Source organism: Rhinoderma darwinii, chromosome 1, assembly GCF_050947455.1.
Source record: "Rhinoderma darwinii isolate aRhiDar2 chromosome 1, aRhiDar2.hap1, whole genome shotgun sequence".
Taxonomy (NCBI): domain Eukaryota; kingdom Metazoa; phylum Chordata; class Amphibia; order Anura; family Rhinodermatidae; genus Rhinoderma; species Rhinoderma darwinii.
The window spans coordinates 481,101,834-481,115,596 of record NC_134687.1 but is presented as its reverse complement, the minus strand read 5'-3'; the positions used below and the strand labels follow the sequence as shown (position 1 = coordinate 481,115,596).

Here is a 13,763-nt window from a genome sequence, read left to right as displayed (position 1 = left end):
AATACAACGTCATGGTTGTCTGGATGACGGGAGATGCTTATCTCCCATTGGCCTATGAAGCAGGTAGCCTTAGCAACAGGGGACGCTTTTTCCCATTGGCTCCCTGGCGGGCCTTTGCATCTTGATACATTAAACTTGACGAATGCGCATTCAATTATTGAAGATGCTATACAATTGTTCGTAGAGTAATTATTACATTGTATATGTGGCTACTGTTTTGAAATTGGTGAGTGGCTCTATTCCTCCTCCACTTTGAAACAATTTGCATATTTGCTTATTGAATGTATATGATATTTTTATCCCATTATACACTATTTTATTATCAGAAGTATTTTTTTGTACTATAAACACTGTTATATTGCATACTATGTATATTTTAGATGTATGTATCTTGATACACTCTAAGAGATATTTGATTATTTGTATTTTAACACAAGTATTGTTGTAATTGCCACATGTGTGTATAAAAACCCGGGCTTTTTTTGTATATCACTATGCTTGAAAAAGGTTCTGTGGGGGGACTGAAACGTAGCTATCTTCCACATGGATGAATAAACCAGTTTCGATAGATAGATAGATAGATAGATAGATAGATAGATAGATAGATAGATAGATAGATAGATAGATAGATAGATAGATGTACTAGTGTGTGTATGTATGCGTGTGTGTGTGTGTGTGTGTGTGTGTGTGTGTGTGTGTATATATATATATATATATATACAGTGAAGGAAATAAGTATTTGATCCCCTGATGATTTTGTAAGTTTGCCCACTGTCAAAGTCATGAACAGTCTAGAATTTTTAGGCTAGGTTAATTTTACCAGTGAGAGATGAGAGATAGATTATATAAATATAAAAAAAAAAAGAAAATCACATAGTCAAAATTATATATATTTATTTGCATTGTGCACAGAGAAATAGGTATTTGATCCCCTACCAACCATTAAGAGTTCAGCCTCCTCCAGACCAGTTACACGCTCCAAATCAACTTGGTGCCTGCATTAAAGACAGCTGTCTTAAATGGTCGCCTGTATAAAAGACTCCTGTCCACAGACTCAATTAATCAGTCTGACTCTAACCTCTACAACATGGGCAAGACCAGAGAGCTTTCTAAGGATGTCAGGGACAAGATCATAGACCTGCACAAGGCTGGAATGGGCTACAAAACCATAAGTAAGACGCTGGGTGAGAAGGAGACAACTGTTGGTGCAATAGTAAGAAAATGCAAGACATACAAAATGACTGTCAATCGACATCGATCTGGGGCTCCATGCAAAATCTCACCTCGTGGGGTATCCTTGATCCTGAGGAAGGTGAGAGCTCAGCCGAAAACTACACGGGGGGAACTTGTTAATGATCTCAAGGCAGCTGGGACCACAGTCACCAAGAAAACCATTGGTAACACATTACGCCGTAATGGATTAAAATCCTGCAGTGCCCGCAAGGTCCCCCTGCTCAAGAAGGCACATGTACAGGCCCGTCTGAAGTTTGCAAATGAACATCTGGATGATTCTGAGAGTGATTGGGAGAAGGTGCTGTGGTCAGATGAGACTAAAATTGAGGTCTTTGGCATTAACTGAACTCGCCGTGTTTGAAGGAAGAGAAATGCTATGACCCAAAGAACACCATCCTCACTGTCAAGCATGGAGGTGGAAACATTATGTTTTGGGGGTGTTTCTCTGCTAAGGGCACAGGACTACTTCAACGCATCAATGGGAGAATGGATGGAGCCATGTACCGTCAAATCCTGAGTGACAACCTCCTTCCCTCCACCAGGATATTAAAAATGGCTCGTGGCTGGGTCTTCCAGCACAACAATGACCGGAAACATACAGCCAAGGCAACAAAGGAGTGGCTCAAAAAGAAGCACATTAAGGTCATGTAGTGGCCTAGCCAGTCTCCAGACCTTAATCCCATCGAAAACTTATGGAGGGAGCTGAAGATCCGAGTTGCCAAGCGACAGCCTCGAAATCTTAATGATTTACAGATGATCTGCAAAGAGGAGTGGGCCAAAATTCCATCTTACATGTGTGCAAACCTCATCATCAACTACAAAAAACGTCTGACTGCTGTGCTTGCCAACAAGGGTTTTGCCACCAAGTATTAAGGGATTAAGTCCTCTTTCTCCCCTACTCTTTGCATTGGCAATGGAACCTCTCGCCTGTTTGATCAGAGAGGATGGAAATATTGTGGGTTTTGGAGCTAGGGGGGAAGAGGATAAAATGATCTTATATGCTGACGACCTTTTATTTTTTTTGACGAACCCGGAAGAAAAATTGGATTATGTTATATCTACTATTCAAAGATTTGGATTCTATTCTGGTCTAAAGATCAATTGGGAAAAATCCATATTAATGCCACTAGATTTAGTACTACAAACAAAAATTCGAATCATATATCCAGGAGAAAGCTTTAGATATTTGGGTATAGAAATTTCAGATAATATAAAAGAATTTTTTGATTATAATTTGCTCCCCCTTATAAACGAAATGGAAAAAAAAATAAGAATATGGAACGAATTGCCAATATCAAAAGCCGATAAAATTGTCTTGATTAAAACAGTTCTAATCCCCAAACTTTTATGTGTTTTTGGGGTTACCCCGGTGTGGATACAAGATAAATATTTTAAGAAAATCATAACTATCTTTAATAACCTGATTTGGGGAAGGAAGAGAGTTCGGATTAAGCTAGACTACTTATGTCCTTCAAGAGAACAAGGAGGACTAGCATTTCCAGATATTCGAGTATATTACTTAGCAGCACAATTACAATACATACAAGAATGGGATAAGGCCGAGTTCTTACAATGGTTGATCACTAACATTAAAGGCCGTTTTTCAGATATTTATGAGGTGTTAGAATCTGGTCAATTAAAATCTGGAGTTATGGAAAACGTGTTGACAGCACAACTCCTGCATGAATGCTGGAATAGTTTAAGAAATATGACTAGTCGAAATGGTTTTTTATCCTTTTCCCCGTTATGGCACAATCTTAATATAGAAGAATGTAAGGCTATCCCAGAGTTACCATTGTTAAAACTTAGAGGGATTAGATATGTATTAGATATAATGGAAGAAGGAAAAATCAAAACATGGGATCAGTTGATTTTGACTTGACGGAGAAGGAAAGATTCTCCTATATCCAATTAAAGCACGCATTTGATAAATTTAAAGATGGCAACCCTCTCAATAAAGACCATATGGATGACTTTTACAAAAAACTGAGAAAATACAAATGTGAAAAAAAACCTCTCTCCAGGTTGTATAAATCCCTGATGGAAATAAAGTCAAGGAAAATAAAATTTTATTGTGTTATAAAATGGGAGAAGGAATTGAATAACGATTGTGTTCTTGATTGGAACATAATATTTCAAAATATTTCTAAAGTATCGATAAGCATGAACCATCAGCTTATTCAGTTCAATTTGATCCTTTTGAGTAAGTTCTCGATTAATAAAGCTTCTAACTGCCCCAGATGTGGTGCAGCGGAAGCAAACTATTTGCACATGTTATGGAATTGTATTAAGATTGCTGATTACTGGGATAGAATTTTTAAAAACATTTTGGAAAAAATAGATTCAGATATAGTGTTTCAACCTCAGCTGGTATTGCTGGGTGATGATTCCAAATTAAAAATTTCTAAGGAAAAAAAATGTGGATTAATAAAACTATTATTTATTGCAAAATTACTAATAGTTAGAAAGTGGATATCTAGCTCCCTACCGGAGTTTAATGCTTGGGTAAATAATGTAAAAATTATAATGAAATATGAGAAAATCTATAATCAAGGCAAACACTGTAAAACCTATTGGGGGGAGTGGTAAGTTTTTGTTTTTTGTTTTCTTTTACCAAGATCGGTCTTGAGAGGGGGTGGGAGTAGGGGGAAAATGTAAAAATGTGCATAATTGTATTTTCTTTATTCCTTACTTGTATGGAATTTTATATTGTATTGAATAAAAAAAAAATTAAAAAAAAAGTATTAAGGGATCAAATACTTATTTCTCTGTGCACAATGCAAATAAATATATATAATTTTGACAATGTGATTTTCTGTTTTTTTTTTAAAATATAATCTATCTCTCACTGGTAAAATTAACCTTGCCTAAAAATTCTAGACTGTTCATGTCTTTGACAGTGGGCAAACTTACAAAATCAGCAAGGGATCAAATACTTATTTCCTTCACTGTGTATATATATACAGTGTATATATATATATATATATATATATATATATATATATACACTACCGTTCAAAAGTTTAGGGTCACTTAGAAATTTCCTTATTTTTGAAAGAAAAGCACAGTTTTTTTCAATGAAGATAACATTAAATTAATCAGAAATACACTCTATACATTGTTAATGTGCTAAATGACTATTCTAGCTGCAAACGTCTGATTTTTAATGCAATATCTACATAGGTGTAGAGAGGCCCATTTCCAGCAACCATCACTCCAGTGTTCTAATGGTACATTGTGTTTGCTAACTGTGTTAGAAGGCTAATGGATGATTAGAAAACAATTGAAAACCCTTGTGCAATTATGTTAGCACCGCTGTAAACAGTTTTGCTGTTTAGAGGAGCTATAAAACTGACCTTCCTTTGAGCTAGTTGAGAATCTGGAGCATTACATTTGTGGGTTCGATTAAACTCTCAAAATGGCTAGAAAAAGAGAGCTTTCATGTGAAACTCGACAGTCTATTCTTGTTCTTAGAAATAAAGGCTATTCCATGCAAGAAATTGCCAAGAAACTGAAGATTTCATTCAACGGTGTGTACTACTCCCTTCAGAGGACAGCACAAACAGGCTCTAACCAGAGTAGAAAGAGAAGTGGGAGGCCCCGCTGCACAACTGAGCAACAAGACAAGTACATTAGAGTCTCTAGTTTGAGAAATAGACGCCTCACAGGTCCTCAACTGGCAGCTTCATTAAATAGTACCCACAAAATGCCAGTGTCAACGTCTACAGTGAAGAGGCGACTCCGGGATGCTGGCCTTCAGGACAGAGTGGCAAAAAAAAAGCCATATCTGAGACTGGCTAATAAAAGGAAAAGATTAATATGGGCAAAAGCACACAGACATTGGACAGAGGAAGATTGGAAAAAAGTGTTATGGACAGACGAATCAAAGTTTGAGGTGTTTGGATCACACAGAAGAACATTTGTGAGACGCAGAACAACTGAAAAGATGCTGGAAGAGTGCCTGACGCCATCTGTCAAGCATGGTGGAGGTAATGTGATGGTCTGGGGTTGCTTTGGTGCTGGTAAAGTGGGAGATTTGTAAAAGGGATTTTGAATAAGGAAGGCTATCATTCCATTTTGCAATGCCAATTTCATTCTACAACAGGACAATGACACAAAGCACACCTCCAAATTATGCAAGAACTATTTAGGGAAGAAGCAGGCAGCTGGTATTCTATCTGTAATGGAGTGGCCAGCGCAGTCACCAGATCTCAACCCCATAGAGCTGTTGTGGGAGCAGCTTGACCGTATGGTACGCAAGAAGTGCCCATCAAGACAATCCAACTTGTGGGAGGGGCTTCTAGAAGCATGTGGTGAAATTTCTCCCGATTACCTCAGCAAATTAACAGCTAGAATGCCAATGGTCTGCAATGCTGTAATTGCTGCAAATGGAGCATTCTTTGACGAAAGCAAAGTTTGAAGGAGAAAATTATTATTTCAAATAAAAATCATTATTTCTAACCTTGTCAATGTCTTGACTATATTTTCTAGTCATTTTGCAACTCATTTGATAAATATAAGTGTGAGTTTTCATGGAAAACACAAAATTGTCTGGGTGACCCAAAACTTTTGAACGGTAGTGTATATTTATATGTCTGGACTTGATATAACACAGTGGATCAAAACTGTTGCTCAGTGTCCAAAGTCCTGTTTTCAGATGAAAGTAAATTTTGCATTTCATTTGGCAATCAAGGTCCCAGTGTCTGGAGGACGAGTGGAGAGGCGCCAATCCAAGTTGCTTGCGATCCAGTGTGAAGTTTCCACAGTCAGTGATGGTTTTGGGGCCATGTCATCTGCTGGTGTGGGACCACTGTGTTATATCAAGTCCAGAGTCAACGCAGCCGTCTACCAGGCCTTTATTATTTTTTTTTGGGGGGGGGGGGTTTGAAAGAAAACCGCAATACCAGCAGTGTTTTTTGGGTTTTCTTTTTACGGTGTTCAACGTGCGGTATAAATAACATGATAACTTTATTCCATGGGTTGATACGATTATGGCCATACCAAATTTATCTAGTTTTCTATGTTTTACTACTTTTGCATAGTGAAAATGACTTTTGAAAAAAATTTATTTATTTATGTTCACCGCATTCCAAGACCCATAGCATTTTATTTTTCTGTAGACAGAGCTATATGAGGGCTTATTTTTTTGTGGGACAAGTTGTAGTTTGTATTGGTTCCATTTTGGTGTACATTCAACTTGTTGTAAAGGATCTGCCAGGCACAGCTTCTGTGTCAACGCCCATAGGTAATCAGTCTGCACCTGCTTCTATGTCTGTGAGACTGACTCCATCTTCCACCACTCAGGATGGCAGGCTTAGGAGTGGGAGAGCCTATCGCAGCCTGGCCAGATGGAGCTAGCTCCCGCCCTCTGTCTATTTGTACCTGCCTTTCCTGTTCCTCCTTGTTTGTGATTCTTCTCGTTTGGTTTCCTGGCCCTACTGCAGCTTCTTGTACTATTTATCCTCTGCTTGTGATTGACCTTGGCTTTTCTGACCAATCTTCTGCTCTGCGTATTTGTACCTCGCTCATCTCCTGGTTTGACTCGGCTCGTTCACTTCGCTTGTTGCTCACGGTTTTACGTGGGCAACTTCCCCATTTCCCTTGCTTCTTTGTACCCTTGTCTGTTTGTCTGTCGTGCACCTATTGAGTGTAGGGACCGTCGCCCAGTTGTACCCCGTCGCCTAGGGCGGGTCGTTGCAAGTAGGCAGGGACTGAGTGGCGGGTAGATTAGATCTCACTTGTCTGTTTCCCTATCCCCATCATTACATAATCACAAGCCAGGAGGAACAGGAAAGGCAGGTACAAATAGACAGAGGGCGGGAGCTAGCTCCGTCTGGCCAGGCTGCGATAGGCTCTCCCACTCCTAAGCCTGCCATCCTGAGTGGTGGAAGATGGAGTCGGTCTCTCAGACATAGAAGCAGGTGCAGACTGATTACCTATGGGCGTTGACACAGAAGCTGTGCCTGGCAGATCCTTTACACTTGTTTTATCGCTTTTTATTCCGTTTTGCCAGAGGCTGGATGAATAAAAGACAACAATTCTGCTATTGATTTTTTTTATGACGTTCACCATGTGGGATAAATAACATAACAGTATTAGATTGGATCATTACGGATGCAGCGATACCAATTATGTGTCTTTTTTTTGTTGTTTTTTTTTTTTTTTTTTCTTTGTAAGGGGAAAAGGTTTTGTTTGGCAAATAGAAAGAATGATTTTATTATAAATACAGTTGTTTTATTGACTTTGTCTGAAATCGCATCATACGGATGTGCAGGAAATATAAAACTGTTAATATGTATGTTCTAGGGATTCAAACCGGCATATGTGTACAGTACAACTCAACTTACAAGACGTGTCAAGTCAAAGCATGGTGCCCTGTGGAGTCCAAGAGCACTCCAGAGTAAGTCCTCCACTTTAATCCTCTTCTCTTTGCCTCAGATTCTAATAATAAAGTTGACATTTTAGCTATATTATAGGCTTCACCACTAGCTGCAATGCTCTTACAATAGTACATTGTGTATACTGCATTGATATAACTAAAGGAAGGTCTTCTGACAATGACATCTCTGTCTCTATGATATAATGAAATGCCAGCATTCTCTGTTTACATGTTTTAGCATAGACGGATCATAGAATACATTATGTAGTTTAAGATTAATATCTGGAAGCTACAATATCTCCACATAGATTTTTCTAATCAAATGATAACATTATTATTATTACTCGTCTTTGTTCTTCATGTCCCTTTAAAGTCCCTGTAAAACCCACTAGACTAGAAGATGTACTTAGTTCAAGTTGCTGTAGTTGTGAACTTGTGTGCCTCCATGGTCTGCCCAGCAGATATCAATGTGCACGTCATTTGTTCTTCACAAAGGAGTGATTTTGTGAGCCAACAGGAAAGAAAACTGATGAAAAAATATATTCTACTCAATAAGACATTGTGATTTACTTATTTTCATGTCAATGCTTTGAGTCACCATACAATAAATACATAGAACATCAGATTAGTGGCATAGGGGCTGAGATTCTTGACGCCTACTTGAGTGTGAAATTGATGCCACTTCAGTATTTGAAAGGCAAAACAATGGGACAGATTGTTTAAGACTGACATTGCATACGCCAGTCTGTCACGAAGGGTCTGTGGACCCACTGGTCCATACCGCCTTGGCAGCTGGCCAACAGGGCGCAGGTGAAAGTCTATAGTTCATATAGGTACCTGTGGCAGCTCAGACAGCAGCAGGGCATGCTCGGCTAGGACTAGGCAGCAGGTAGACGTCAGGCGGGGAGAAGCAGGTCAGACGTGGAATACAGCACAGCACGACACGACTTTGGCACAGCACTGTGCTCGACCAGGATGGTATCCTGAGGAGGAGGCTTGGGCTGTCAGGTGGGGATTGGAGCTGACAGCCCGCAGTCACGGACATTACAGTATCCCCCCCTCTTACGCCCCCTCTTCTTGGGACCAGAGCGAGAGAGAAACTTCTTCAGAAGATCAGGAGCATTGAGGTTCTCCTCTGGCACCCAAGACCTTTCTTCAGGACCAAACCCCCTCCAATCCACCAAATAAAAGGTCTTTCCTCTCACTTTTTTGGTGTCCTGTATCTCCTGAAACTCAAAGGTGTCTGAAGGGCCGCTGGAGGCAACCACAGGGCTAGGAGTCTTGGTGTAGCGTTTCAGAACCACCGGCTTCAGGAGGGAGACATGGAAGGAGTTGGAGATCTTGAGGGTAGCGAGCACAGGCGTCTCCTGAGGAGGAGGCTGGGGCCAGCGCTTGCCGACTCGTGGCTGCGGCTGTCAGGAGGGGATTGGAGCTGACAGCCCGCAGCCACGGACATTACACAGTCTTAATATAAAGAGCACTGGAACTAAGTGCACCCAATTTACTAAGAGGCGCATCTCTGGCTATCCGTACGTTAGAAAGGGAAATCTACGCCAGCTATAAATTGGAGTATAATTCCACTATAATTTACGCTATAATTTCTAGCGTAAACTATAATGAATTTGTTGGGCCGTGAGTGGCCACGCCCACTCCCACTAAAAAATACGAAAGTCGAAATATTTGCGCAAATTGCGACTTTTCTATGCCAGAAAACAAGAGTAGAGTGTTCGATACATTTCCCTAATATGTGCACATAAAACACAGATCAGCTGAATTCCGAAATCCAGAGGAGCTATGCAAGAGAAGGAAAAGTCCACAGTTCCTCTATGCAATCTATCTAAAATAACTCTGAGGCTGCACACTGGATCCATGATGTCCACAATAAAGTCACCAGTAGTCTATTATCTATAATAGTGTATCAGTATGGTAGTTCATGCTTGATGTTTCCTGCCGTAACGTTTGATCTATACTGCCCCCCCCCTCACTAAATTGTGAGTATATAGAATAGAATTAATTTAATCTAAACAGTAGAGGTGTCCTGCACTATTTTTTTCCTGACATTTATTCCAGTACACCAGAGGGACATTTGAATTTTGTTTCCTTATAAAGATCAAACGTTACTGGAAGAAACATCTTAGGAAGAAGTGAATGTGCATGGACTGCCATACTGATACATCATTTTTCCTTTTGTATGAACAAAGGTAGTGAGTGACTACTGGTGACATTATTGTGGACATTGTACAGCCAGTATGCAGTCGCAAAGTTATTTTAGATTGACACTTAATTTTTTTAGCCACATCATCCTATTGTTCAAGCTATAGTTGCTTAGAGACAGTTTTAAAAGGGTTGTCCAGGATTAGAAAAAGTGTCTATTTTTCTAGAAACAGCGCCACTCTTGTCCATGGGCTGTGTCTGGTATTGCAGTTTAGCCCCATTCACTTTAATAGGGATTAGCCGCAATACTAGACACAGCTCATGCACAAAAGTGGCATTACTTCTGGTAGAAAGCAGACCCTTTATTTATATCCTTAAAACCCCTTTAGGTATATATTTGGATGTATAAATTTGTAGTTTTGGATGTACTTTACACAATATTTTATGGAATTGCCTTTATACCCATTCCCTTATATTTTGGTGTTATTGGGAATGCTCGTGTTAGTTGCAGAAACAAACAAAAAATACTGCATTTCTGCCAGTCACCTTTCAGATGCCCAGTGGTTGCCATCAGTATCTGTGAGCAGATAATAGACAGTCTATAGTTTGTAGAAGGGATGCAGACTTTTGTTTAGGAGCATGCAGTCTGATGCTGGATAGCATGGAAGCCACAAGGAATTGAGAATTTCATGGCCAACTGTGCAGTAGATTTGGATCGCTTCACACTCGACACATACAGGGGAATTTTATTAAGACTGTCGTTTCATACGCTAGTTTTAATATAAAGAGAGTTAAAGTAAGATGTGCCTAATTTATTAAGAGGTGCATGTCTCTTAATAAATTAGGCACATCTCTGGCTGTCAGTGCGCCAAAATGTGAAATCTTAATAGATTTGCGATAAAATTTACGCCAGTTTCCAGGGTGGCCACAGTGGCGTGAACAGCGGAAACGGTACAAATGTCACTTTTTTTTTACAATATGCGCATTTAGTGTCATTTGCGACTCTTCTACGCCAGAAAACTAGCATAGAAAAGTTAATAAATTCCCCCCTTTGAGTCTGTAGGATGATTTTTTTAGCCTTATATAATGTCCGCAAATTAACATTTTTCTTATGTAACTTTCTGTAAGTTTTTATTTTTATTTTTTTACATCCTTTGAGCTTTTCTCAAGTACAAAATCAGTATTTGAACCAAAACTTAGGGCAAGGCCCCATGTGGCAGAATTGCTCTGGTATTCCGCTGCGGACACTCCGCAGCGTTAATCCGCAGCGGACCCGTTTCTCCATTGCCTTCCACTTCTTTTTAGTAGGGTTCGTTTAGACGATGAGGAAAATTCCACTGCGGAGCATAGGCTGCGGTGCGTAATTTGGTGTCCGCAGCATACAATGGATGTTGCGGACCTGTAGCGGACTGGTTGCGGACTCATTGCGGAAGTTCTCCATTGACTTCAATGGAGATTCAAAATTCCGCAATGAAGTCCACAGATTTAATGTACATGGTTATGTGTGCTGCGGAGCATATTGGTTTTTTAACATGACATTTCTTCATTCTGGCTGGACCTATGTGTATTTCTAGGTCTACAGCCAGACTGAGGAAGTCAATGGGGCTCCCATAATTACGGGTGACTACGTGTGTGGACAGTTGCTGATGCGGACAGTTGCGGAAGAAATACGCCACGTGGGGCCATGCCCTAGAATGCAGATCCTATGTAATGCCTCTGTGTATTCATATGGTATTTTCTCTCTGAAATTAACATTGCATTTAAGGTGTTAACTTACACAATAATGGAAGTGAGACTCTCTGGTTTACTCACAAGTTCCTCAAATCAACTTCTCATGATCTGTAAGGCTGGGTTCACACGAGCACATTAACGTCCGTAATGGACGGACGTATTTCGGCCGGAAGTCCCGGACCGAACTCAGTGCAGGGAGCCGGGCTCCTAGCATCATAGTTATGTACGACGCTAGGAGTCCCTGCCTCTCTGCAGGACAACTGTCCCGTACTGTAATCATGTTTTCAGTACGGGACAGTAGTTCCACGGAGAGGCAGGGACTCCTAGCATCGTACATCACTATGATGCTAGGAGCCCGGCTCCCTGCAGTGTGTTCGGTCCGGGACTTGCGGCCGAAATACGTCCGTCAATTACGGACGTAATTAGTGTGTGTGCACATACCCTAACACTTGCAACTGCCACTACACTACACATTAAACTGTATAACTGGAGGTGTAGGCGCATGGGAGACCAAGGGAATTATGTATAGTGTATAGAGTTACTACATACGTTTTATGTGGAATTGCAAAATACACATTTTAGGGTATGTTCATGTGCTGCCCATTTGTTACAAATATTTCTACGACTTCAAATCTGTTCCCTACATCTGAATCAGATAAATGGCACAGTCCCAGAAATTCCTGTAACAAATCTGCCGCATGTGAACATACTGTAATATGTATGGATAAGTGGCGTAAAAACCACGCAGCGTATCCGACCTGGAACCCGCAGCAGATTCTGTCCAAAAATCTGCACCGGCCGGAATTTCCGCTGCGCCAAGCAGCATAGAAATAATTTAAAAAACACCCATATTTACCTATGCCATTGTCATTATTACACGTCCCTCAGTGGCTGTCCGGTCCGGACTTCCTGGATGATGCTACAGCTACATAAGATGCTACATATGACCACTTCAGCCTGTGATTGACTGCAGCGGTCACATGGGATAAAACGTCATCCCAGGGGGCCGGACTGGAGGAATCAAGTAGTTCTGGGTAAGTATGAATTAATTATTTTTTTCTGTGTTGCAATTTTTTCTGCGGAATAGCTGCGATTCTGCTGCAAAAGTTGCAACACTTGGCTTTCTGCTGTGCGTTTTGCATCCCTATTGAATTCAATGGGGAAAACCTGCAACAGAAAAGCTTCGAAAACGCAGCATAAATTGACATGCTGCAGATTTAAATTCCGCACCGCAGGTCAATTTATTAGCATTTTTGCAGCGGGGTTTTCTGCAGCTTAGCGATGAGATTATTTAAATCTGATCCACTTTGCTGCTATTGTAAATGCTGAGGAATTTCGACACAGAATTCTGTTGCGGAAATTAAACAGAGTTTATGCAACATGGGAACCCAGCCTAATAGGTCAAATAATTTGTTTATTTTTGCTTTGAGAACCTGTTAAACCAAATTAATTATACTTTACCACAATGCAAATGATTTTCCATTAGAAAAATAAATAATATTGGGGGAAATATGTTTCCATGTAAGCCACGTTTCGATTTTTAGTTTTTTGTATGGTTGTAGCCGACTAAAAAAAATGGTATCAGGAACTCAGATTCACAAATTTAGCTTGATTTAGTATTGTTAGCTGTTTTTTATCATGGGGCTGCCGGCCATTCACAAATCTGGTATTAGGGCAGGTTCAGACATGCCCTAATACCTCGTTCAGTCCGCATCAGCCTTTTCTTTCCTTTGGTTTCTATACCATTTTAGGTAACTTAGTTCAGATGTTGCGGACAATAACAGTGCGTAATTTAGCCTGCGGTGCGGAATTTACACTCCGCAGTATGCACAGTGTGTTGCGGAGAAGCAGCGGATTTTCACTGCGGATTTCAGCCTTTGTAATGCAAAGGCTGAAATTTGTGGGAAGTCCTCTGTAATATCTGCCAAGTCTGAATTAAATGTCAAATATGCAAATTTTCTGCAGCTTGCTTGCGTAACTGCCACGAATTTGCAGCAAAATCTGCAGCGGAAATTTTCTTTCACATCTGAACGTGGCCTTAAATTTCTTGACACACAATGGAAATATATTTTACACTTTCAATTTTTTGTGGGCTCTAAAACACTTTAACATGTAACCATTGTAATGTTACTCATTTATGTACAATAATGTCATATTTGCTCACTTTTAGACCTGCCATTTTAGCAAGTGCAGAAAATTTCACCGTTTTGATAAAGAACACAATCCACTTTGCTGCATTTGGTTATACAAGGTAAGTCAAAGTAAG

General features: G+C 40.1%; 1 protein-coding gene across 1 annotated transcript in view; it reads left to right on the top strand.

Moving 5' to 3' along the window:
• The window catches only part of P2RX7 (purinergic receptor P2X 7), a 121,812-nt gene that overhangs the window by 57,870 nt on the left and 50,179 nt on the right, over nt 1-13,763 (top strand). The window contains exons 5-6 of the mRNA XM_075834497.1: nt 7,540-7,633; nt 13,668-13,748. Of these exons, the coding sequence (XP_075690612.1) occupies nt 7,540-7,633; nt 13,668-13,748 (175 nt within the window). The remainder of the gene's footprint in view (nt 1-7,539; nt 7,634-13,667; nt 13,749-13,763) is intronic.